Here is a 27,672-nt window from a genome sequence, read left to right on the forward strand (position 1 = left end):
TCAGGCTGTACATGGTTAAAACTTACCTGTGACGTCCACATGATAAACCTTAGTGACATTCCCCACACTGTTGCTGACCAAACAGGTGTATTCTCCTTTATCCTCAGTGGTCACAGAATTGATAGACAGAACGCTACTGGTTGAGGAAACTCCTCCTGATGACCTCATCCAGGTGTACGAGGGTGTGGGGTTTCCCACAGCTGTGCAGTTCAGTTGTAGAGGGGCTTCCTCTGCGATGACAATCTGATCTGGTTGTGATGACACCACGAGCTGAGGCTGATCTGTGTGTGGATCAAATGAGGAAGAAGAACAACATGTCATTACAGCAAAATGGGAAATTTGAACAGATGGAGAAAACAGTAAAACAGTAAAAAAAAAAGCAGTGGTGGAAAGTACCCGTAATTTTTACCACAATACTGTCCCTGACAGGCTGCTTTCACTTTCTACTTCTGCTCTAAAACATTTCAGAGGAACATATTTTACTTTTTAGGCATTTCTTTTACAGGCACAACTATAGTTAGAGATCATTTTATTGTATTAGATACTGTAACAAACTGGTTTAAGTCTCACAGTGTGCAGAGATGTTAGTTCAGTTAGAGAAGATAGAGTAGGGGTCTGCAACCTGTGGTTCCAGAGCCAAATGCAGCTCTATTGCCCCTCTCTAGTTACTCTCATGAACTTATATGGAAATTAGTAACGGTGTGACGTATAAGCTTGGTTAGAGCGCAGCCCAAAGAGCCAAGGGTTGTCTAAACTGGGGACCTGTTTTTTGGTCGATTTTTTTTTTTTTTTTTTTTGCAGCCTACGTCTGCAGCTTGGTGCTTTTTCCAACACATTTTGCCAATGGTTTGTCCTGTGTCTCAGTAGGCCTGCTATGGATGCCAAATCCAAAAAAGACAAGTCTCCCAAGAAAAACAGAGAATTTAATAATGTCTCATTAGATTAGATTTGGGCTAATGTAACAGTGGTTTGCAGTCTGAAAAGGCTGTCTGGCTGTCTTTTATATGTGAGCCTTTTTTAAGTTGCTACGATATGTTTTGCTGCTGACCCTGACCCCAGCAGTTCAATAGTTATTTTTTGAGTAACCACAGTTCAGTATTCACTCTCCTTTGTAGTTCTGTTTTTGGTCTGCACAAATGTGTTTGTTATATTTAAATATCTGAGTCTGTAGCTGATAAAAGCTCCACTATGTTCAGCAGCTAGTCACTAGAGTTTGTCTGTCTGCCATTCGGTGCAGGTGGGGTTTTAGAGCTTTTTCACTGAAAGCATGTTGATTAGAGCTGTGAGAGTAAACCAAACAGTTATGTGTGCAGTACAAACCAAAACAATGAGATGAAAAACACCATAGAGAGCCTAAGTCATGGCCTTTCCGGTGAACCACCATGGGACCTAATTTCAGTCAATGGCGAGAAACAAATTATTTTTGGATCCCATTTGAACTGTGGCACGAATTACACATATGATATTTGTGTATATACGATACATGATGTTTTACAAGTCAAGACAGACGCTGTTGGTCGTAAGACTGTTCAAGTATCAGACTGTGAAGTAAGTAATTAGAAAGACTACACACCCAGAAGTTCCATGATTTTCTCCCTCAAAAAGCTAACATTAGCCACTGAAGCCATGATGCCTGTGTGCTTTCATACCAGGATGTAGTCACACAGGCACTGGGTTTTCTCCAACCTAAGTTCATGTTCAAGATGGGGATGCAACAACCCCCCAAACTGAGGCAAAGCAGGCATGGTCTATAAATTTCACTGGTGTTTGAAAGGACCACTCATGAAGTCATAACACATGCTATATTAATCGTGTGCACACGGCTCTGGTCTGAGAGGCTACAGCTGACATTTAGGCTAAAAACATGGTGTAAATGGCATCTTTTGAGGTCAAATTGTAATGTCGCGGCTTACGGACACTTGGATTACACCACACGAGCAGCATGGAGACATTTTGTGTACATTTTTAAAACTGGTCACCATTCGCTTCAATTGTACTGGATTTGGCTGCAACGCTGTTTTCCATTCACCCATCCTCACATCAGCATAGGGGTGAGTAGATATTGAGTGAATTTTCATTTTTGGATGAACTTTCACTGTAAGTCACATGATGAGGCCCAGTGCTTTAGTTAGACTAATTAGCTAACAAGCACAAAGTGCCATGAGTTAAAACACTTCTGACTGTTGATGCAGTTAGTACAGTAACTTGTGGCTCTACCATCTAAATTAGACTAAATGTGAAAGGCCATAGCTTCAAGAACACTGGATTCATACTTTATCTAAAACACTTCTGCGCGAAATACAGGCAGAGATGGCAGCATATCACTGCAGAAAAATGGCCAAAAGTTCCTGAAAAACCCACCCAAACCCACCTGGCCGACTGTTTCTAACACAGCGGTGCCGGCTGTCTGCTTGAGTCGCGGCAACAGCCTCTGACCGCAAACAGAATATGGAATCTGTCTTTAAAAACACTATGTGACTTGTTTTAAGGAATTCGACTTATTTATAATATGAGGAATTGTTAACTATCACTTCCATGAGGCTGTTCAGTCAGACGGTGACAGATCACAGGAATTCTTTGACCTCAGTGCTTATTAATACCACTAGATAATAGACTAAAGTGGTTTGCCTGATATAAGCTATGGCCAATGTGTTTTGAGCGGTTTCATACAAAACTAAACTACAACAATCCTACCACAAAGTTGCGACTTTCTAGACTTGTAAAATTATCTTTTAAATTGACAAACACGTGTAATTTGTGGCACAGTTCAAATGGGATCAAAAAATAATATCTCTCACCTTTGACTACCATTCATATTCATTCCAAAGACACACTGGAGCACACTGCCTGATTTAGGCTGTCTACTTTTACATACAAGTAGTCATGGGACCCATTGCCAATATAAAAATATTGATTAGAGTTGCTTCTTCCATCACTGTAAAAGAGAACAAAATGATAACCAAGGGTGTCGAGGTGTGTTAATTTGTTGTCAGACTCACAGTGGACAGTTGCAGTGACTCTTTCTGACCTCACTACTGGAGGAGGCTGTGGTCCTTCAGGTCCCAGTTCAAGCTTGGCTTCACACCAGAACTGGACTCCATCATCTTCTTTACTGGGAGTGATGGTTAAATTGAAGTGATCAGACACTGGCTCCTTCTCTGTGTTGCTGGACTGTGTTTGACCCAGAACTGTCTGTCCTCTGTAGAAGGTCAAAATGAGGTTTTCAACAGGAGCAACGTTGGAGACTTTACAGTTCAGAGTCTCCTGACGACCCTCAAACATCTGAGAAGCAAAGTGGATGGACACAGAGTCTGGAGGCTCTGTGAAGACAGAGAGAAAGACAAGCAGAGACATACAGAGTCAGACACACAGAATATAAATCACTTTGAATGTAAATTTGAAAGAACAAATAAAGAGATCAAATTTTAAAAGAAAATCATACTGTGACTCTATTCCTTTAGCACTCATTCTATATAAAAGATGAAATGAATTAATGACAACAGTATTTTGTTCAACAGCAAGTTTACTTACGGTAGAGAGTTACAGGCAGTTTGGTACAACACTGCCGACTAGTTTGACCACTATCATCGTTATAATAACACAAGACAGATGGGGCGAATTCAGTCAGTCTGTCGACCGTCCATGTATGCGTGGTCCCGTTTTCTACTCGGTCTCCCTGAGGTGTTTCCAAACCAGCTGCATCAGTCTGACAGTGTTGACATACAGAGCAGCTGGCAGAGGTTGAGTCACCATACTTCACTACCAGTCTGGATGGAGTGAATACAGGTTTATCTGCACAGTCTTCATCTGTAAGACAAACATTAAAGGTTGTGATTTTAAACAGCTTGATGTTGATGCTTGATTCACACCATGCCATTCATGAAACCAAAAGTTATATTAGTGCTATATATTGTATCATGTAACAGTGTTTCGCTTTGTTTATGTATTTACATTTTTCCTAAATACCCCTACCCTTCTGATGGACCAGCATGGGAACAGTGATTATTTTTATCCCACTTGAACTGTGTCACGAATTACACATATGATGTTTGTCAATTTAATAAAAAACATTTTAAAAGTCAAGAAAGTTGCCTTTATCCTAAAACTGTTTAAATAAAAAACTGTGAAGATACATCTGCAGTGTTTTTTCATACCTTCCTGATATTTAACCGGGGTACCAAAACAAATTATTAAAAGCTGGTGATCGAAGTCATTGAAGCTTATATAACATTGTCTGGTTCACAATGCTTTGTGTGTTATCTGCAATTAGCCTTCTTAGACAAGTCTTGCTTAGTTTAAATACTTATGGCCCATAGATTACTGAACAAATAGGAAATAAGCACATGTATTCCACAGATTTGTGCTAAAGGACCTGATGACATTTGTTACCACGGATACCAAAACGTCATTTGGCTGAACGGAGAAGATTTACAGATGTATCATGTGGCTAATGAGCTGCTTTAATAGTGGGAAGAAGTCACGTCAAAATAAAGTTAAAATGTGGCAATATTTTCACAATTCCATTTCCAATTATATTTCATTAATTAGCAAAAAGACCTAGGCTATAGAGCAGAAACGACCAGCCGATTATTTCTTTTCAGCCTCCAAATAATTCTTCTGTTGGCTAAGTTCCCTATTAATAAATTAAGTATTAGTAATTTTTGCTGTCTATTTTTAATTTTCATCGATAAAAAGAACAGTTGCAACTTCAGTGTTTCAGATGACTTTATTTACAATGATAGTACTGTAAATCACACCTTAAGGATTTTTAAATTCATACACATTAAAGCCAGAAGTTGCCTAAGTGTCGTCATGACTTTTCCTCACCTGAAGCTACGATGATTGTGTGTTTTAACTAAAACCAACGTTAAAAACACATTTTTATGATGGTTAAAATATGTTGCTAGAGGACCTATAACAGAGTTACTTATAGTCACACAGCTAATGCTAGCAAAACACTAGCTAACTAGCTAGCTACTGATGTAGATGTGTGTAGATTAGCTAGCTAATTAGCTGCCGGTTTGCTAACATAAGCTATCAGATGTAACTAACTAGCTAATGACTGATGTAGCGAGCTATCAGATGATTGACGGAGATGAGGATTTCTTAATGTCCCTGGCAAAGTTTAATTACTCATCTTCCCTGAATTACTCAAGGAAAATAAAAAAGACAGAGGCGTCATTACATCATAACAAACATCCTATGCTCAGAATGGTGCCAGATTTTGGCGACAGATTTATGGGAGGTGCGGCAACAACCATGGTATTTGGAGACCAACAGCACATAAACGGATACACACATGTGGAAACAATCAGTCAGTCTGCTATCCTTTTTCTTTTTTTTTTTTTTAGCTTCCTTGGAATTACTGGGGTAGTATGTTGCCAGGCAACCCAGAATGGTTTGTACAAATAACATAATCTGTTGTCCTGCTAATGTTACTTTCATTTCAAAATACTTTCATTTTACATTATGTTCTTCTTATCATAAACATTTTATATTTCTAGTCGATCATGGAAAAAAATCAATAACTTTATAGGTTATGTTATCGTATAGGTTTTAAGTAATACAGTTTAAACCATCTTTCAAGGTACTGTGTACATTGACTGACTGCCAGGTCATGTCATGTCAACATTGTCATGTTGTACGAAGTTTCAAATGTTCAGAAATGTTTAGAAAAGATAACAAATGATTTGCACCAAAGCCAGACGGATCAGTCGGCCGGCATTACAGGTCTGATATTAGCCCATGTGGAAACATCTTTGTTTTTTTTGTTTTTGTTTTTTTTTTTACTTAACTTTGAGAAGCTTGGATACGGTGTTTGATTTCAAGTGCAGAAGGCAGTGTGATCTTCTTGCTTTCTAAGAATCTAAAATATAAAACCTATTTTGCCCTGCTTTCACATTTTTCTTTTTTTTGCTTACTACATAATTCCACATAGTTCCATATGTGATACTTTTGATGTCTCCAGTGTTAATTTACAATGTAGAAAAATATTAAAAATAAAGAAAAACATTTGACTGGTACTGTATATAACCTAAGTTTATATTTATGTTTATTTCTAGGGATGCATGATAAATAAGAAAATTGGACAATATTTGCTGATCACAGCTATATGAGCCTATATCTAACTAACAAACTAAGTATAGTATAGTATAGTATAGTATAGTATAGTATTAATTGTTGCAGCTCTGGTAAACACACTGTCTATTAAAGGGATAGTTCACTCAAAATTAAAAATTCAGTCATTATGTACTCGACCTCATGCCAACTGAGGGTCAGGTTTATTTTGCTAGTCCACAAAACACTGCTGGAGTTTCACAGGAAACCAGCAATGCAGAACCCCAAACAATGTAAATGAATGGAGACCAGTGCCTCCATACTGCTCGTCTGGTGTAATCTCGTAAAGTCCCACCATCCACCATCCAGCACACCATCACACCACACATACCCAGTTCAGACAGTGTGAATGTGCATGTGAACATGGTTCCAAGCAAAGAATCTACAGTGAAGATTCAGGCTAAAAAAAAAAAAACATGGTGTGAATAACATTTTCAAATTAACTTGGCATGTTGGGGCTTTAGGAGACTTGGATTAGACCAGGCGAGCAAAATGTTTTGTTACGTTTGAAAACTGGTCACCATTCACTTCCACTGTTTGGGAGATTCCGCAACACTGGTAATCTGTGAAACTCCAGCAGTGTTTTAGGAACTTAAAAAAAAACAAACAAACAAAAAACCTGACCTTAAATCGACATGAGGGTGAGTAGATAATGACTGAATTTTCATTTTTGGGTGAACTATCCCTTTAAGAGACAATGTTTTTTTTTCTTTAAATAATAAATAATAGATAAATCGGTTTAAATTGATTCCAGCTCATTAAATGTGGATATTTTCTGGTTTCTTTACTCACTTACTTTTCTGACACTTTATGGACCAACTAAGAATCGATTAATCAAAAACTAAATTGTCAAGATGAATCAATGATGATAATAATCATTAGTTGCATCCCTACTATTAACCGTGATTTTTTTTTTCTTAAGCCGATAATAATTACCTGTTTATCAGCAGTGTTTTATGGACTAAAAACCTAAACCTGACCTTCAGTCGAGCGTGAGTACTGAATTGACGACTGAATTTTCATTTTTGGGTGGAAAAGCCCTTTAAAAGCGAGATTAATACGCGAACTGGACACGAACTGGATCAAAACGACTAATTTCCTCTCCATCTGATAAAATACAAGTTCTAAGAACATTAAAGGTAAAGTTTAACAAACATAAAGCTGTATTTGATGGTATCTCTATGTAAAACGCACCATTTAACCACGTGCTGGGAGGCGTACTGTGAAAAATCATTAGACAGGGATAACTTACCACAGCTGGACACGTCGAAGTTGTGCAGAAAGTTTACCAAAGAAACACCCAAAAATATGTAACAGAAAAACATCATTTCCAGGAGAAATCAAACGAGTTGCCCGGTGTTTAAAAAAAAGCGTCTGAGTCCAGAGAAAGTGTGGCTGAAATTGAAAGTTAAAAAACACAAAAGGTCCACTCCCTTTTTAATTCTTTCTTGGAAGAGACACAGAGGCAGAGAGCTCCGGAGGCGAGGCGAGACAGGCACCGACTAAGCTGCTGGTTTGTCCGTCCCCTCATTATCACAAGGGACAAACGAAATTGAAACTATGCAAGAGTTTTGGAAATTCCGGGAACTGACATCACCGTTGACTCAACTTTAAACGACCCCTGAAACACACACACACACACACACACATATATATCAACATATACTCACACAAACAACGGTGCTAAAACGATTCATTCAGACACAAAATTGCATCTGAGAACAAACAAACAAAAAAACGGAAGCAAACAAATATAAAAACTCTAGCTGCAGATTAAATGGGGGGTTGAGGAGGAGGAAGTTTGAGTGGCCAAGAAACACTTAGAGCCCTTCCTCCCTGAGGAAAAATCGCGCTCATAAGTTTGCTTTAAAGACCAGAGATTGCCGCACTATCGGGTACCTTTACCCTGCCTCCTCATAGTCTATCTGTCTACAACAACTTCAGGAATTCTAGCTTTCCAAAAAGTTCTTCCTCCTCACTGGTGCCAAACTCTGTTTTGACCTCCGCTCTGCCTCCTTCACCCTCTGCAGGATGTAATCAGAGGAGGGCAGGACTCCATGTCACAGGCCAGATTTTTTTTTTAAATGACATTTGGAGAGGAGAAAAGAGATGTAGACCCACGCAACTGGAAAAGGAAACCACCACTGAACTCTGGCACATAGTGACTGAATTCCATCGGAACAGAAACAGTTTCGCAATGGAACACCATTTATAAATAACTAATAAACTGTCACTGCTGGCTCTACTAACAGTTCATAAGTCATTTACAAAAGCTTTGCGGGTGATCCATAGGCAGTGGGAATTGGATAAAATCCAGAACTGCCGGACATTGTTCACTTGCACCCCCCTCCAAATATAAAAATAAAAATAGGAACGATATAAACAGGGGAAATATGAAAATAGGAACAGTATATACAATATAATGAGATTCAGCAGTTGAACTGACACCGTTGCACAGGGAGAATATTCATTCTGTGCATAAACTGATGTTAATAAACCTGATTATTGCACAGTGGAATTCCCTGAGTGAAATATAAATATTGCACACTGACTGACAACACACCTGATTGAAGTATTGAATACTGCACACTGAAATTAAACATTAAAAATTCACTCGAGTGACATATTGCACAGTATGAAGTAAAGTGACACCTTAGAAATGACACCTGATTGGGGTTAAAAACGTGGAGTAAATGATGCGTTTCAAGTCAGCTCGGCATGTCGGAGCTTTAGGACACTCGGATTACACAAGACCAGCAGTATGGAGGCCGTTTCTGTTTTTTCCCCCCAGTTGTTCATTCAGTTAAATTGTTTGGGAGATTCTGCAACGTTGTTGTCCTGTGAAACTCCAGCAGTGTTTTGTGATGTTTTTCTTTCTCATTGTTCTCTCAGTTTCTCTCTGTGTGTCTCACTCACTGAGGAGGACGAGGACAGATGTGAAAATCTGTCATAAGTTAGGAGAAATACAGGAGAATTGTGACCTCGGGAGGAAACTGGGAGAGGGTAATAAAAATACGGGAGTCTCCAGAGAGAAAACAGGAGTGTTGACAAGTGTAGAAACACTAAAAATGAAGCTACAGCCTGCAGCTGGTTAGCTTAGCTTAGCATAAAGATTTGAATCAGTGGGAAGCTGGTTCTTCCCGAAGGTGAAAGTCCATCTTCCAGGAACTCTGAAGTTCACTTACACATTATATCTCATTTGTTTAATCCACAGAAACTGACATGGACATAGACACGCTGCAGTTTTAAAGGGACAGTTCACCTCACAAATCAAAAAATACATATTTTTCCTCTCACCTGTAGTGCTATTTATTCATCTTTACTGTTTTGGTGTGAGCTGAATCCACCGTAACTACTTCCTTTCTAATAGAAAGAAAATAGTTCCTAAATGAAACTGCTCACACAGACTGTAGATTATCCTGAGTAATGGTGTCATGATTTTTTAGCAAGAGACACTGGTTTTCATTTTTTTTAAATGTATTTCTTTGGTGCTTGGATCAACACAGGAGTTGTATTTATGTATTTTTGATTTGGGGTGAATGTCCCTTTAAGGGGAGAGCATATCCCAGATCACAATGTGTCCTTTCTTACATTGTTTTTGTTTTGTTTCTTTTTTGTTGCTGTTTATGTGTATGGACAAAACAAAAGAGCTAATGTTGAACAGCTCCTTCACAATAAAAGCATGTGTAGTCCCAATATGAAAAGACAGGCATGAAACATGTCATCCATAACACTAAATGCAACAACAGATGCTTAAAAAAACTACATTGGTGCAAATTAAACAGGGAAATATCCATATTAATACACATAAATACACCAGAGACAGCTCAAGAAACATTTTAACAGTAGCAATAAAAACACGTCAAAACTCAATGATCAATCAGCCCTGGCTTTGCTGTAATTAGTCACTGACCACATTAAACCCGTCTCAGCATGTTCTTAAATAACTTTGTTCTTTGTATGAGCCTTGGGCGGTCAGACGTGTTTCAGTTAGCAGCAGTTTGAGGAGAAGACGTGTGAGCTGTTTGACAGGTAACACAAACAGAGACGGGCTGTACCAGGACACAGCTGTATACATCTGCCTGCCTTATCTCCCCCGGATTCATGTGAAACTGAAGGAGGAGCGAACAAGGAGTAACATGTTGATGTGTGTGAACAAGACCTACACATCTCTGCTTAAAAATGAGTCATAAACTTACTTAATATGAGCATGTTTTGACTTCACGTGTGTGTCATGCATGGGAAAATATGAGTAGCCTTTCTATTTCACCGTGATAACACGCATGACATAACCTGGGTGAGAATAGCTGGGGGAAATGGGGGAATTTCCTCCTCTCTGCTTCCGATACCCCCCCCCCCCCCCCCCCCCCGAGTTCTTTCACTTTCTGTCTCCGGTGGGGAAACATTATCTCTGCTTCTGGTTAGACTGAGTAAATTAAACAAACATCAACCAGCTTTCAACTAGACATCAATGTTGAAATCCTGGCTGGTGCTCACTGGGTTATTAATCTCAGTTTGTACATCATACATCTTGAAGGCTGTGTGTACATAATTTAACCATTTTCAAGCCCATTTCGACCAGAGCTGACTTACTACATTTAAAAGCTAAGAAGTATAAGCTAAAAATGTTGAAATTAACTTTTTATCAGTACCAAAATATCAGAATTGATATTCCACTGGTCGACTTAAGTTGTACAGAATTCCGACATGATCACGACTGTTTTAGAGCAATCTGTGGCATCTATGGCTGCAAGCTATTAAAAGTGTTGACTGGACCGAGGACGCGATCAAAACTGCTCGTGTTCGCAGGGGACCATCTGTTGCCAAACTGTGCGCTCATCGTTTACAAACTGTAAAAGAGTCTATTGCTTGCTGGGTATGGATGTTCATGAGTGGGCAAAGTCTTGAGTGGATCCAACCTTCATGTCAAGCTAAAGGGATAGTTTATCTAAAAATGAAAATTCAATCATTATCTACTCACCCTCACGTCGATTGAAGGTCAGGTTTAGTTTGTAGTCCACAAAACACTGCTGGAGTTTCACGGAAAACGGTGTTGCAGAATCTCCCAAACAATGGAAGTGAATGGTGACCAGTTTTCAAGCATAAGAAAACAAGAGAATAAAAACTAAAATGCTGCTCATCTGGTGTAATCCAAGTCTCCTAAAGACCCAGTATACCAAGACGAATAAAAAAATATATATTTACACCATGTTTTTGGCCTAAATCTTCACTGTAGATCCTTAGCTTGGAGCCATGTTCACATGCGCATGCGTACTGTCTGAACTGGGTGTGTGTGTTGTGACAGTGTGCAAACATTGTGTGTGAGTTAATTTTGTCTATTAGACGAAGCGAACGTACGCAGCGTGCATAACATAGGGAATCTGCCGCTTGTGCACATCTCCCAGCTGAGACCCGAGAGGAGGGGGACAAAGATATCGTCAATCGACGATAGATGGGCTGATGAACATATCGGCCAACACTAATGTCGGGGCTTTATGACTTGGATTATGCCAGACAAGCAGCATGGAGGCGTTATATGTTTTTTTTTTTTTTCAGTTGTTTTTTTTTATGTTTGAAAACTGGTCACCATTCACTTCCATTGTTTGGGAGATTTTGCAACACTGTTTTCCTGTGAAACTGCAGCAGTGTTTTGTGGACTAAAAAAACGAAACCCCACCCTCAGTCAGCATGATGGTGAGTAGATAATGACTGAACTTTAATTTTTGAGTGAACTATCCCTTTAACTGTTACTATAAATAACTGAAACGACAACAAAGCATTTTTTGTGTGTGGAAAAATGCATTTTCAGTTTTGGTCTCCTTAGAGTCCGTGGATGTCTTTAAATACAAATTACACTCAGAGACATGAGTTTTAAGTTTGCATCATACCGTCCCCCTACACTGTGAAATGCACTCTGACGTACTGAGAACAGGTTTTCCATTTCTGCAGAGTATAAGGAAGTGAGACACGGTGGTATGTGGAAAATAATCAAGTTTACTGAGGGGAAGTTGACCTTCAGTGACACTTAAAGTTGAGCTCATGGGGATTTCATAGAAGGGGTGATTTGAGCTTGACAGGAAACCACCATGAATTTCATTCACTTGAACCAACAGCTAAATGTGTAGTCACACATACGTCATGGACAACAGCACCCTGAACACAGTCACATGAATTCACTGAGGTCATATAGTTCAGTCATAGTCTAATGCTTAAGACCAGAATGACGGCATTTAAAGGAAATAGGTGGATGTTTTATTTAGCTTCTCACGGCTCAGCTATCAGCCTACTTCAAGAAGGGCTGATTCAGGTTTTTTTTTCTTGTTTTCTTTTAAAGCCTTCTGTCAGTGTCTTTCCTGACAGAACTTCCTCTTCTTTTATAAATAAATAAATAACAAATGACAGCTTACAATGACCTGTTCAGATCTGCTTGGTGAGATTGTTCTGAATCTGAATTACATTTTGAGCATATTGAACATGGACTGCAGTTTGGTTGTAAACATAACCACGCTGCAATGAAAAATGAAAAAAAAAAAAAAAAAGTTTCATACAGGAACCCAGTTTCCTGGGTTTAGTTCTGCGTTGGGCTCATTCGTCTACCACAACTTACTCCTGATGTGGACTTCATGGCTATTTATAGCTGCAAACACAGGGGCTGGGTGTAAATAGCCAAACAGCTGCAGTGTAACTGTTGTCACCTTGATGCAAATAAACAAAAAAAAACTTGTATATATTTATTTTTTTCCTCTAATTCATAATTGTCACACTATAGCAAAGCCCAATTAAGCATTTCACACTGCATTTCACTCATTTATTGCTTGTATACGTAACAAATTAACAGTTTGAATTCCTGAATCATTACATATAAGGGATAATACACAAATTACACAGTTACCTACCAAACAAAATATTGATTGAAAGATGTTTTTCTTGACTTGTTCTTTCAGGGTCTATAATCAGAACTGCGTCCATAGCAACAGTCTGTTCTTGATAGCAACTGTCTGTTCTCCATAGCAACTGTCTGTTCTTCATAGCAACGGTCTGTTCTCCATAGCAACGGTCTGTTCTTCATAGCGACGGTCTGTTATACAGAAACAACAGAGCTTAGGATGTTGTAACTGACCAAGCAGAATTGAGTATTTAACAAAGCTGTGTAATAAATGTTAAAAATTACTGTGACGTGGTATCAGTGGCAGGGTAACACCAAAGGGAACTGAACAGGTAAGAGGGGTGAGGTTTATGTTAGTTACAATGAGCCAACGTCATATTTTCCACTGGATTCACATGCATCAATGTCAAATAACATTTATACAGAAGTCACATATTTCTCAGACATCATACAAATATCCCTGTTAATAAACTGAGGTGTGATTATGGACTGTCAGACTGTTTAATTGAAAATATCTGAATCTGAAATGAAGCAGTCTTTACAATGAAGTCATTTTCAGAAAATGTCATTATCAGACACCATACAAATATTTTGACTATGGCACCTCCCAGTGGTACTCTGAATAAAGACACCACGTCTGTCATATTCTAACTGCACCTTATTTTACTTACTTATTTTTACTATTTGTATTACATTATATTATATTTTATGACCAGGACATTGTAGCTGCTACAAGAGATGTTGCCAAACAGAATTTAATTGTACCCCTTGCAATGACAATAAAGCTTCTCAACTCTTATTCATATGAATGTACATACTGATAATAATAATAGAGAAAGCCCTACTTGTTGTACATTGCACATTCTGTTTAGCAATTCCCCAAAACTGTGGTACAAAAGCAAAATCTAAAATAAAAAAAAATGGTTCACTCATGCTTTGATTGTAATCTTAACTCAAGGTTGAGATTTATTCAGCTTTTATTCTTGTTAACAATGTATACACATGGACATGAATACTGAAAATGTGCTATTTAAGGGAATTAAATAAAAATATTATTTATTAACTACCTTTTTTATTTAAAGAAAAGAGAATTACTGAAGTCACTACTGAGTCTGTCTCATACTTAGATCCCAATATGAATGTCTAAATAGCATTCCTATGCCTTTTCCACGTTACAAAGAATAAAACCGTGATGAAAAAAGTCTGAACTCATGAGTACCAAATGAAACACGTCTGTTTTATTGAGTATCAAAAAGTGATAATGATTCAAAGTTAATAGTAAATGACAGATTTTTAAGCTACTTATTCTTTGATCATCCTGAAGCGTCCTTCAAATTATATTAACTTGATCAGATATTTCCTGATTTAAATAAGGTAACCTGTCTAAGTTTAAACTCTATTCTTTAAGAAAAGTGCCTTATTGAGAGAGAAGTCAAGACAAAGATCTAAAGACCATTAAGCTGTGTATCTCCGAGACGTTCTGAGAATCAGAATCAAGTTTTTTAATATATTTTAAAGTTTAAATGTTATATATTTCCATAGTTTTTAAAAAATGTTTAGTTTGTGTTCAAACTTTAAGCATTTGCTTTCACAGTATAGAGCAAATATTTCATAATTTAAACCTCTCCAAAAGGTCTCAATGATAGTTCTATTTTAAATAATTTATTGATAGAGCTCCTGAGGCAGTCACCCTCCGATTGCAAACCTGGCACCTCAAATCCAGTTCGTCCAGTCGTGCACCCAGGTCCTGTTCAGCTGCTCAGCGTCTGATCTCAGATCCTGTCCTGGACAAACACATGGATAACCTCATCAGTGGCCAAGACCTTTGAGACACTTAAAAATATAATAACGATATGTACTGAAACCTGTTTGTCTGGTTTTTACTTGAGATTAATTGCACCCTCTAAATAATCACACTATAAAGTCAAATTAATTCTTTTAAAGACCACAGTGCTTTGTAAAATATTGAAAATAAGGATTAAAGGTTGTAGAAATGATGAAAATGTTTTGTAAACAACCGTGGAATCAAAGAAAATGCAATTACAAATTATTTTGCACAAGTATGTCAGCACTTAAATGTACGTAAATGTGCTCTTGAGTGTTTGTAGATTCTGTTACCTAAGAACAAACCTTGATGAATATCAGAATTTTTGTGAAAACTGCACAAGTGGGGTTTAAGAGGAAATTTCTTCTTAAGAATGGTTGGTGAATGAGGCCCATTCATCTTAGCGTCCTCTTGGTCGGCTCTATTTGCATTTATTTCAACGCAACCACTGGCTTTAGTTTCATATTTACCGTACATGAAGGTGATTCTGTCAGTTTCTAATATATGATGTTGATCTCAACTCATCTCTCAGCAAGGACACAAATAAGCATAGTTCACACAGTGTTAAACTATTCTTATTCATGGGTAAGTATTGTAAAAGAGAACAACAGAACCAGGGATCTTTGTTTACATGTTTCACTGCGGTTTAACAACACCAAACCAGCTGTGGGTAAAACAAGACCTACACAGCTGTGTGACTCCCGTGTGTCTGTGATCAGTGACCTCAGCTATTCGTTCACAGAGATGAAGCTGTGTTAATATATGTGTTCCGGTGCTCTTTTTGGCTCAGTTATCCAGAGGAACAGTTCCTCTGAGTCCTCAGATGTTGGCTCAGCTATCCGGAAGGAAATGCTTTCCCGAGTTTCCAGCTGCTCAAAAAAACAAAAAAAACAAAACAAAAACAAACACAACTAAGAAGAATCTCACCAGACCAGACATGTTTTGTTCTGTGCTCAAGTATACAGAAAATATTGTGGAACAGTTAATTGAATAAATAAAATTTCAAATGATAAATAAAGTCTATGTGTTTCTTCACCCGTAAGTGTTCGGAGATGTACTGAAGTCAAAAATTGACACAGGAAATAAATCAGCTTGATTAAAGGTATCCTAAAAATAATGTACAGGTTCATTAAATGTAATCCCTCTCAATCATCACTTATGACCCATTTTAAGTGTGTAGTGGACACCATCAACCCAAGGAGTCTGTATTTAATGACCTGGAAATAAGACTCAACAATCAACAATCTTTCTGGTGCGTTTCAGAGGTAAATGTGGAGGTAAACTTTATTGGCACAGACTCAGACTCAGTCTCTGCATTTTATCCATATAACCGTTTTAGGAGCAGCAGGCAGTGCGACCTGCTGTGCCGCCATGCTGTACAAACAGCTGACAAATCCTGCATATTCGTCCTTTAATTAAAAAAAAGAATAATATTATACAATAAGGTCATCCAAGAGGTTGCTTTTGCTGCAATGTGAAGTGATTTTGATTCACATGTAGTTGTATTTAGCAGAAGAATTATTAGACTTCAACCGATCCTTTAGTAGAACTTCCCAATGAAAGGAAACAGGCTTGAATTATGTATATGTGCAAATTAGATATACTGACTGTGAGCTTTAAGGAAGAGTAGAGATTTCATTTATGTTTTTAACCTTTATTTCAAGTAACTGTTGATGTACATGAACGAGAATAATAGAAAATACTGTATTTACTGCAGGAAACTAGTTTCCATTTATTTTGTTCTTGTTCTGGAATCAAACTGCCTCTTAATTACCCTGAGAATTCACTCAAAACCAGAGAAGAGGATAAAAGCATGAAGCACATACTGAAGCTGCTCAGCAGCGTGCCACTGTCCTCCATGTAATATAAAAGCTTACCAGTGACACGCTGCGACCTCACCACTGGAGGGGGCTGTGGTCCTTCAGTTCCCAGGTCTGAAGGCGTCTTCTCTGTGTTCCTGGACTGCCGTTGACCCAGTGCTGTCTGTCCTCTGTAGAAGTTCATGAGGAGGTCTTTAACAGGAGCAACGTCGTGGACTGTACACTGCAGTGTGCGCCGGTCACCTTCATACATCAACCCACTGTGGCTAAATTCACCATGAATGCTGGTGGTCACATCATCTGGAGGCTCTGTGGAAGCAAGCAGAGAGAGATGCAGAGAAACAGACATAGTTGAGATAAAAGTTGTAAACAACAGCTGAAAATATTTAAAGAGTCACTTCCCTCTGGTCTGTGGTGCTATTTATCATAGGTGGCACATTCTTAACTCAAGTAGACCTACAGATATTTGTGTAATAAAAGAATCTGGTAAAAGTAGAAGTGCAGATTCAACTTTTTTTTAAGTAAAAGTGAGAAAGTACAGGCTCTACATCGTTTTCTAAAGTAATCTGGAAAAGGAATTTTCCCTTTTTCAGTAATGGAAAAAGGGAAATGATGAAATGGAAGTACTGATAAAAGTAAGAATACTCTAGTCTACTTGAATAAATCCTCCACTCTATCAACAACAGAATTAACAAAAAGCCCTGGGCAGTAAGTAATGGTGGGGTCTGTCTATCTAAAGTACAGCAATAACAACATTTTAAATACAGGTAGGCCTTTATGGTTACATAAAATATAATATATACTTTTTACATATGACATTTTATACTGTTGCCTCTCAGGAACAAGGTCATGGCATCTTTCTTTGTAGTGTTTTTCCCAAGTTTTACAAATTCCTCCTTTAATCCAGAGATACACAGGTCAGCTGAACTGGAAACTGGAAATCAAGAATGGAGAATTCATTCATTCATTCAAAATAAAAGCTTTATTCCAATTAATTGTTGATGTACACAAAAATCAGATCAAAGCCACCATGTGTTTTATGTGATTACAGCATCTTTTAAATTATTATGAAGTCTTCGTTTGTTAAAAAATAAAAAATCCAAGCAACAATCAACAACAATCAACAATCCAAGCAATATGCAGCTTTAAAATCTTTGCATCCTGTTGGTCAGATCTATTTTTATGTGACCAGCAGAAAACGTCAACGTTAGGATCATTCAAATCGTACACATGGAAGAAATCATCAGTCACGGCCAGGCGCTTGTAGTCGATGGAAAGCAGCTGCGACGCTTCGATCTCGTGAGTTTACCTACAAGTTTGGCTATTTCTTTCTAGTTTTTCTTAAAGTTCCCATAAAAGGCTGGTGGAGGGTTTATTGGTTATGTGTCTCAGTAAATCAGGCAGCTGGGGAGGGGCCTGTCATAGAGCTAATAGCGCTGCGTTACACCACCCCACCATGCAGGTGACAAGAAAAAGAAAAACTCAAATACCAGAGAAAATCTACCAAACAACTTTTGTGTCGTTGTTGGGTCAGATGCTGCCATAAATATGATATACAGCTCAATACATATATGACAAAAACAGATTTTGACTTGATGGCGACTTTAATGGGTACCACCATTGTGAAATCAGATTAAATGAGTCTGTGTTCACATTTTCCCAGGCAGAGTTACAATGATTTGTACATTAGCTGGTTAAAAAGAAGCAGGAGGATATTTTTATTTAGATAATTTTGTTTTTGAGATACTACCGCTTTTGTCCACAGGAGCCTCCAAAACCAACAAAATATGAAAATTCCTTGAAGTAGCTTTCATCACACTCATTTCTCCGTTTACATCCATCCACTGTCATAAATACAATCAACATGTTTGTGAATGAGCTCCAAGGACAACAAGGGTATGAAAAATCACATGTCTAATCACATGCATGAACTTCTGTGAGCATAAACATGGAGCCGCTGGGCAAGAGTCTCAGGCCAGGATGCACAAGTGTTTCCTCTGGAAGCTGGTGATCACACCACAACCATATTTATATAGTACGTAGTTGAGGTAGTTGGAAATATAATGAGGAGTATCGTCTCTATGGCTTCACTGAAATAGATGGGAGGTCAAAACATGGGCTACGTTAAATTACAAACATACACAAGTGTTTCCCTGGTATATATTTTTTTATCTTAGGTGGAGTAACTACCTGAGAAATAAATCGAGAGCTTCCTCTTCAAAGAACCAGCGTGTAAGATTTAGTGGCATCTAGGGGTGAGATTGCAGACTGCAACCAAATTAATACATCTCACCTTACAGGAATATTATATTCCATCTTTTAAATATAATAAAATATCAATGAAAGCGAGTGGGATGCATCTTACTGCTAGATTTAGTCCCATTATAAAAATAAAAATAGAGTCTTACAATTACAGTGTGAGAGATCATTATTAGACAGTTTCTTCGTACAACAAATTCATTTTTTTTTCTGTCACATTCAGCTAACACATCAATATAGTACACAGGCTTATACATATACACACAGATGCACAAGATAAATACATGTTCATGTTCACAGTAACTATTACTCGTTTTCACTGGTTGTGTTAAAACAAAACAGCTGTGACTTTCAAAGTGAGGATTTTTAACATAATAATATTAAGCTTTCTATACAGTTTATATAAATATATTCAACACCTTTCAAAATAAAGTCCTTTGCAGGAGCACAACCAAAACACAACACAGAGAGAGAGAGACCGTAAAACAGCATATTTACTACATATTTCAGGACAAAATAAGCACTATATTATTTTGACTTGTCGTGAATTTAGTTTCCCTATTTCTTGGCAAATTACAAAGATGAAACTGGTTCCATTTTTTTCAATGTACTATTTCACTAAGAGGGTTCAATGTTAATGTTTTTCACCTGCCAGAAAATCTGCTTGCCCAAAGTCAAGTCTAATTTCCTCTATACAAAGTGTTTTATTTAACAGAAACTATCAAAAAATGCCTTCAACAAACCATGTTGGTGTGGTGAACCCAGGTCAGTCCTGTTCTTCTGCTGAAGAGCGGTTGCACTGGAGTCCTCAATGAACAGCTGTTCTTTGAGTCTTTTTGTTTTGTAAAACATTTAAGATTTATGTTGTCTGTAACAAAATCAGATTACGTATTTTAAAGTGTGTATTTGTGATAATGGTTAAAAAAAACATGAACAGCGTCAGAAGACAGTGACCAGGAAATGAGGCAGAGAGAGAAGCAAAATGGGGATGTTGTGGTTCATGGTCGGTGTCTTAACCCCAGAGCTGCTGTGTGGGGCCAACAACTTAAATTGTTAAATTTGAATTTCGAACATGCATCTTTCTGTAGTGGCGGATGTACACTGATCCCGCGATGACGACCAACAGAAGAACAACTATTACTCCAGTTATAATGACTCTGATGTAGCTGACTGCAGAGAGTTGGGTGAGGGGTGTGGGTGGAGAAAAAAAGAACAGATATTTATTTTATATTTATTACAAAGTGAGCACCTGCTAATAATTGTCTTTTGAATTGATTTTCAGTAAAACAATTACTTTGTTATCATAATTGTATGATATATATTACTATACTTATATACTTACACTAATTCAGATTTATATTTACTATAGGGCAAAATAAAGTCCCTGTTTGGAAAAAAAAGCCAAACCAAATGAAATGTGCCATTTTTCTGTAAATCAAAACTATTGTGATCAATGAATCCTTTCATTTGTTTCATAAATGCCCAATGGATAAAATATGATACAAACAATATTATGAATATCATATATGTAAAATTATTTGGGGGATTTTGTCAAAGGGCCCAATAAAGAATTTTATTATAATTTTATTATAAAAATGGAGAAGTTATGTTGGCAATTATTTGATGTGTCAGGCTTTACATGGTTAAAACTTACCTCTGACGTCCACATGATAAACCTTAGTGACAGTCCCCATGCTGTTGCTGACCAAACAGGTGTATTCTCCTTCATCCTCAGTGGTCACAGCTTTGATAGACAGAATGCTGCTGCTGCTCAGGCAAAATCTTCCTGATGGCACCGTCCAGGTGTACGAGGGTGTGGGGTTTCCCACAGCTGTGCAGTTCAGTTTTAGAGGGGCTCCCTTTGCGATACTCTGATCTGGTTGTGATGACACCACGAGCTGAGGCTGATCTGTGTGTGGATCAAGTGAGGAAGAAAACCAAACTTTAAAACTGCATTATAATAAAGAGAAAAGAGCCAAATGAGCATCATGCTCAACTCAGGAGTTTGTCAGCTCACTCAGTTACTTCTGAGTTCACCTTCAGTTGTGTTCATTCACGTGTATCACAGAGCTTTGCCGAGTGCCGAGAGGACCGGACGGAGCTGAGACACAGAGCCGACAGACAGCTGCTCAGAGCCGGGGAGCTCAGCTCAAACTTTTGGGATTAAAAAGAGGATTTATATTTACTCCTGCCTCACAGACCCTCTGCAGCAGCGATTCACAAAACGATTATGGATGTGTTGGAGTTTAGAGTTTTTTTTGTTTTGTTTTTTTTACACGTTTGGGATTAAAAACTGGATTCCTCTTCATGTTTGCTTGTAAACCTGTGTGCAGCAGCACCATGGAGGAGCCCACTGGGCCACGTACAGGTAAATTATTATCTTTTTACAGACACCATGCTTTTGCACTGACATTTTTGGCTGCGTATTGCCACTGAGTTGCATTTTCTTGACTGCTTAAATGGGGATGAGCTGCACCCGACTTGCCTCCGAATCTGGCTGCGGTCACGTTGCACTGACTACGGCCCATCGGTGGTGAACCGTTGTTTCTGTCCCCCTCCAACAAGTGAGTGTTGTGATACTGAGCTCATGTGTGCAGGAGAGCAGAGAGAAAGACATTTTTTAAGGTCTCTTCATGTTCAGCTCTCAGTACTTTTCTATCTTCACACTGACTATTCATGTTTTAAATGTAGTTTATCTGCTCTGTAGGTGTTTTTTACTGTCAGGTGTCCATTTTCTTAAACACAGTTGATGTCTGTTGGTCAGGTCAGTTACTCAACCCTGTTGAGTAACTCAACCCTGTTGAGTAACTAGTTCAGTGTTCACTCTCCTTTCTACTGCAGTTTCTGGGTGTGTTGTCTTTCCTCACACTCTTTCTACTTATCTTCACAGTCTGATGCGTCAACAGTCTTATGACAAACAGCATCTGTCTTGACTTGTGAAATATCTTTTAAATTGACAAATATTGTGTATTCTGCAGCACAGTTCAAATGAAATAAAAAAAAAAATCTCGCCATACACAACTCCATAACTATCTATGGATTCATCACTATGAGCTTCCCCTTTTACATACAAGTAGTCATGTGACCCACTGCCAATATAAAATATTGATTAGAGCTTTTTTAAGAAACTGATCAAAATATTTCTTCCATCACCATAAAAGAGAACAAAATAATAACCAAGGGTGTCGAGGTGTGTTAATTTGTTGTCAGACTTACAGTGGACAGTTGCAGTGACTCTTTCTGACCTCACCACTGGTGGGGGCTGTGGTCCTTCAGGTCCCAGTTCAAGCTTGGCTTCACACCAGAACTGGCCTCCATCATCTTCTTTACTGGGAGTGATGGGTAAATTGAAGTGATCAGACACTGGTTTCTTCTCTGTGTTGCTGAAGCGGGTACTGCGCAGTACTGTCTGTCCTCTGTAGAAGGTCAAAATGAGGTTTTCAACAGGAGCAACGTTGGAGAATTTACAGTTCAGAGTCTCCTGACGATCCTCAAACATCTGAGAAGCAAAGTGGATGGACACAGAGTCTGGAGGCTCTGTGAAGACAGAGAGAAAGACAAGCAGAGACATACAGAAAAAGTATGTGAACCTTTTGGAATTTCATGGTTTTCTGTCATAAAATGTGATCTGATTGTCACCTAAGTCAAGGGTATTGACAAATATAAAGTGCCTAAAATAATAACACAAAAAAATCTGATCTTTCATGTCTTTATTGAGAACAATCATAAAAACCTCATAGTGCTAGTGGAAAAAGTATGTGAACCTTTGATTTAATGACCTCAAAAAAGCTAATTGGAGTCAGTTGTTAGCACATCTGGAGTCTTGTTAAGAAAAGGAGTTTGGAGGTGTGGACTAGACTTACTTTGACTGATAAAAACCACTCAAACTTTTTGAGTTTGCTCCACACAAGAAGAATATGCTCATGTGAGCCATGCCTCGCCAAAAAGAGCTTTCAGAGGATCTACAATCAAGAATTGTTGATTTAGATAAAGCTGGAAATGGTTACAAAGTGATTTCAAAGACTTTAGAAATTCACCAGTCTACAGTTAGGCAAACAATCTACAAATGGAGACACTTGGAGACTGTGGCTACTCTACCAAGAAGTGGGTGCCCAGTCAAAATGACCCCAAGACGCAACAAAGACTCATCACTGAGGTAAAGAAACAACCCCGAGTGACAGCCAAAGATTTGAAGGCATCATTGGAACTGACTAACATCCGTGCTCATCAGTTTACAGTACGTAAAACATTGAACAAGCAGGGTGTCTATGGGAGGACACCACATAGGAAGCCGCTGGTTACTAAAAAGATAATTGCTGCACGCCTGAAGTTTGCGAAAGAGCACAGTGACTCTCCACAGCGGTATTGGCAAAATGTTTTGTGGACTGATGAAACTAAGATTGAACTATTTGGAAAGAACACGCAGCATTACATATGGTGTAAAAAGGGCACTGCACATCATCATGAAAACATCATCCCAACCGTAAAGTATGGTGGAGGAAACATCATGAATTGGGCCTGCTTTGCTGCATCAGGCCCAGCCAGCTTGCAATCATTGAGAAGATGAATTCCCAAGTGTATCAAAAAATTCTTCAGGATAATGTCAGAAGGCCTGCACATCACCTGAAACTCTGTAGCAACTTTGTACCTCAACCCAATAGAGATGTTATGGAATGACTTGAAGAGAGCCATACACATGAGACATCCAAAGAATATGACAGAGCCAAAGCAGTTCTACCAGGAAGAATGGGCTAAAATTCCTCCTGAATGATGTGCAGGTCTGATCCACAGCTACAGGAAGCGCCTGGTTGAGGTTATGGGTAAATTTTTTTGGTTATTATTTTAGGCACATTATATTTGACTTAGATGACGATCAGATCCCATTTCATGACAAATTAATGCAGAAAACCATGAAATTCCAAAAGGTTCACATACTTTTATTGCCACTGTATGGGGTCAGACACTCAGAGTGTAAATTACTTTGACTGTAAATTTGAAAGAATAAATGAAGAGATCAAATAAAAAATAAAAAAACATACTGTGACTCTATTCCTTTAGCACTCATTCTATATAAAAGATGAAATGAATTAATGGCAACAATATTTTGTTCAACAGCAAGTTTACTTACTGTAGACAGTGACAGGCAGTTTGGTACAACACTGCCGACTAGTTTGACCACTATCATCGTTATAATAACACAAGACAGATGGGGCGAATTCAGTCAGTCTGTCGACCGTCCATGTATGCGTGGTCCCGTTTTCTGTTTGGACTCCCAGAGGTATTTCCAAACCAGATGCATCAGTCTGACAGTGTTGACATACAGAGCAGCTGGCAGAGGTTGGGTCACCATACTTCACTACCAGTCTGGATGGAGTGAATACAGGTTTATCTGCACAGTCTTCATCTGTAAGACAAACATTAATTTTAACTTTAAAAAGCTCTCCACACAATAACAATCAGTATTGTTGTTTGTAGCTTTGCTTTTTGCTCAATTTTATATATTTTCTTTGACACAATTGGGAGTACAAGTATAAATGAACACAATGACAAAAATGAGCAGTTGACCTGCTTTAATCTTATGTACCCCCAATCATTTTTATATACAGCACACAGTTTTGTTTTGTCCTCTGTAAATATCCATACAAAAACTTTAACACATTTTACATAATGTACTTATGCTGTATTTGCATTTTTATTCATTCAAATATTTGCTTATGATCAATTGATCAATAACAATAATAATAATTTCTGTCACATTGCAAATATTCTTTATACTTAATTTGAACTTCTGCACAATCCTGCACAAACTGTGCATTTTTATCATTTCAATAATGGTCATTCATATTGTGCACATTTTGTTCTATAGTTTTTATTTGTCATCTGTTAGCATCAGTTTTTTTTTACTTTTGCACTCTAAAAAATAATATCCTGGCTCAACTTAAACCACATTAAGGTAACAATTTGCATGGATCTTTTTAAGTAATTCCAACTCAGCTACGATGAGAGTAAATCCCACAAGACTTTTATAGTTAGACCAACTCAATTAGTTTAGTACAGCCAACTTGATTTGTTCGGTCATCTACAAGTTTAATTAAGTTGGACCATCAGGTGCTATTAAACTTATTTATTTTACTTTCAGTCTACTCAGAAAAGTCCATGCAAATTGTTACCTTAATTTATTTGAGTATTTGTAACTTATTTCAATCAGAATAAATTACACATAGTTCCAGTTTTATGATCAAACTCTTTATTTTAAAACCAATTATCAAATTATGTCCAACAATTTTCATACCATCATCTGCACCCAAAATAAATAGTTACTTAAAAAATAAATAAATAAAATATATTTTTTTTAATACAGCAGTTTATTTTTTAGAGATATTACCTCTGGACGGGCTTTCAGACAGCTCAAGAAATATTTTTTTAAACACGTGCAAGTCTTTTGGTGCAAGAAACTCGTGCTTCCCACACACTCGCTCTCATCCGGGCGAAAATCGGTTAGCAACAATCCACAAGTGCTACAGGATATGTGCTAACTTAGCTTAGGCTAGTTAGCTACTCACTGAACACTCGCTCCAAAGTCATCTTATTCCTCTGTTCACACAAAGTACAAACTCCCATAAAAGCCCCCGGCTTTTAACTTTGGCAGAGACAGTAAGTTAACAGCGTAAAATGAACTAACCAACCGCCATTTCTTTATTTCTCCGTCGTGTCGCTGCAGTTCCGTCTGCAGCTCGCGCAGAGATTTAGTCCCGCCCCTAAAGGAATACGGTAGGTTACAGCGTTCATCTCAACTCGAACAATGATTGGCTGATCACAACAAATTGACACCTGGCTACCCAATACACAAACAGAAAGCACACTTGAGGAGTTCAAGGTCCGCTCAAACCGAGGGAAATTTCATAGTGAAAGTAAACATGTCTTCCTCGCAACACCTAAAAGTCACTATAAGCACAGCGATAAAACTGAAATACATCCCAAAAAATCATGTAAACGAAATTAGTAGGGTACTACACATATATACGTGCTCATGTTAAATATTGCGATTAAAGTAACTAGTTTTCTTAACTAAGCCTTTTAGTCATGTAGCTGCCACTGTAAAACCAAATATAGAAAGGACTTGGACCTACACAAGCTAGCTAAATCTACCAAGTTTAATAGGTGGGACAAGCTACAAATTAAAAGCAAACTGCAGTGTATAAAAATATTTTTTGCTTCTTGTATCAATGTAGTTATTAGTTGTTGCCAATAAAACAGAAAAGTACTCACGATGTAGATATGCAAAGCAAACTCCTGTTTTTCTCCCTCCTTTCTCTTGTGGCAGGTGCGGTCTGGGATCAAAACAAGTCTGGGCAAATTCAAATCTTCAACTTTTTTAAGTTCGCTCACTACTTATTCAAGTTGCTCTAACTAAATTATTTCTGTTGCTGAATAATGGCAGAAATGTTTGTTCAAAACCAAGACATTATTGAGTTAAAACAGCTTTCTTCATTTTAAGTTTGACCAACTTCATAAAATAAGTTATCAACTCATTAAAATGTGTACGTGTAACAAAATTCATATATATATATATATATATATATATATATATATATATATATATATATTTTTTTTTTTTTTTTTTTTTTTTTTTTTTTCTGTCTCATGCAGTGTTCACTGTCACTGCTTGTATCCATGGCTCTTTGTGCTCACTAACTAATTAAAGCGCTCATTGTGCTCGCAGTAACACATAAGATCGTCAAAACACACTCCAGTACGCATGAAAATAAAATACTAAGAATAATATAGCAGCATTCTATGACTTTAATTTCTTTTAATGTCAAATGTCAATTAAATTTATTACTATTGCTGTTTGACAACTGTATTTTTTCCTGCTTTGTCTCAAGATTGGGGGGTTGACCTTAAATTAAAAATGCGTCACGTAATGCTGATATGAGATATAAAGCATAACCTGCTAACTGCTGCCAATCAAATGGTGAATAAGCTATTCTGTTGGGTTCATATATTTGTAAATCTGATTCTGAAAGAGTCAGTGCCTCACCAGCCATGAACCTCACCGCCCGCTCACTTTACAAGAACAAAAACTGAAATAAATAAGGATGAATGCCCAGAGGAATCACAGAAATGGTCAAATGAGATTCAAAATGAAAAGCACCGAACAGAAAATGTAGAAAACATAATAAAACACTAGAAGTTCCTTACCACAACAGGAAATGCCAAAGTCACGCAGAAAACTCAGAAGAAGATATTGGAGGAACATTATTCCCGGTTATTTTTTGCGAAGACAAATAATAAAACATAATCCAAAGGTGTTCAGAAACTGAATGTGTTCACACCCAGTGTTTGATTTCCTGGTTGGTGCAGTTGAAAACTGTTGTCAGTGCGGTCTGTTCTCACATCACACATCCTGTCTATGTTTGGTCCGTTGTGAAAGGCAGAGTGTGGCGCACTATAAATAGGGCGGAGTTAAATTGAGTTAAACTGCATGTTGTTGGACTGTTGGAGGAAGTAGATCATTCACCTGTTCCCAGTTCTCCTCCATAATTCATCATCTGAATTTAACATGTAACATTTGTTATTTCATCTATTTTTACTTCAAAGAAAACTAATTGTGCACCTGTATGGGACGAATAATACATATTCTATCTGTCTCATGTTGTCTTGTTGCCTCTCAGGAACAAGGTCATGGCCTCTTTCTTTGTAGGTTTTCTCCAGGTTTTCCAAATTCCTCCTTTAATCCAAAGATGCACAGGTCAGCTGAACTG

At 37.8% G+C, this 27,672-nt stretch overlaps 1 protein-coding gene across 1 annotated transcript; it reads right to left on the reverse strand.

Moving 5' to 3' along the window:
• Positions 1–27,348, reverse strand: LOC146329615 (vascular cell adhesion protein 1-like). Its single transcript, XM_084714894.1, has 8 exons — positions 27,110–27,348; positions 24,036–24,311; positions 22,124–22,444; positions 20,562–20,816; positions 20,064–20,077; positions 3,532–3,844; positions 3,000–3,320; positions 1–281 (listed from the first exon to the last, which is right to left on the reverse strand). Exons 1-8 carry the CDS (start codon positions 27,165–27,167, stop codon positions 16–18), a joined length of 1,824 nt encoding a protein of 607 aa, XP_084571020.1. The 5' UTR covers positions 27,168–27,348; the 3' UTR covers positions 1–15.
• Between the last annotated feature and the right edge of the window lie 324 nt (positions 27,349–27,672).

Source organism: Lutjanus erythropterus, chromosome 3, assembly GCF_056507025.1.
Source record: "Lutjanus erythropterus isolate fLutEry1 chromosome 3, fLutEry1.hap2, whole genome shotgun sequence".
In the NCBI taxonomy this organism is placed as follows: domain Eukaryota; kingdom Metazoa; phylum Chordata; class Actinopteri; order Lutjaniformes; family Lutjanidae; genus Lutjanus; species Lutjanus erythropterus.

Coding starts and splice junctions, on each gene's coding strand:
- LOC146329615 (XM_084714894.1), bottom strand. CDS start 27,167: ATGTTCCTCCAATATCTTCTTCTGAGTTTTCTGCGTGACTTTGGCATT. Junction 20,817..22,123: donor AGTCACTGCAACTGTCCACT/GTAAGTCTGACA, acceptor ATCCACACACAG/ATCAGCCTCAGCTCGTGGTG. Junction 3,321..3,531: donor ACTGCCTGTAACTCTCTACC/GTAAGTAAACTT, acceptor CTGTCTTCACAG/AGCCTCCAGACTCTGTGTCC.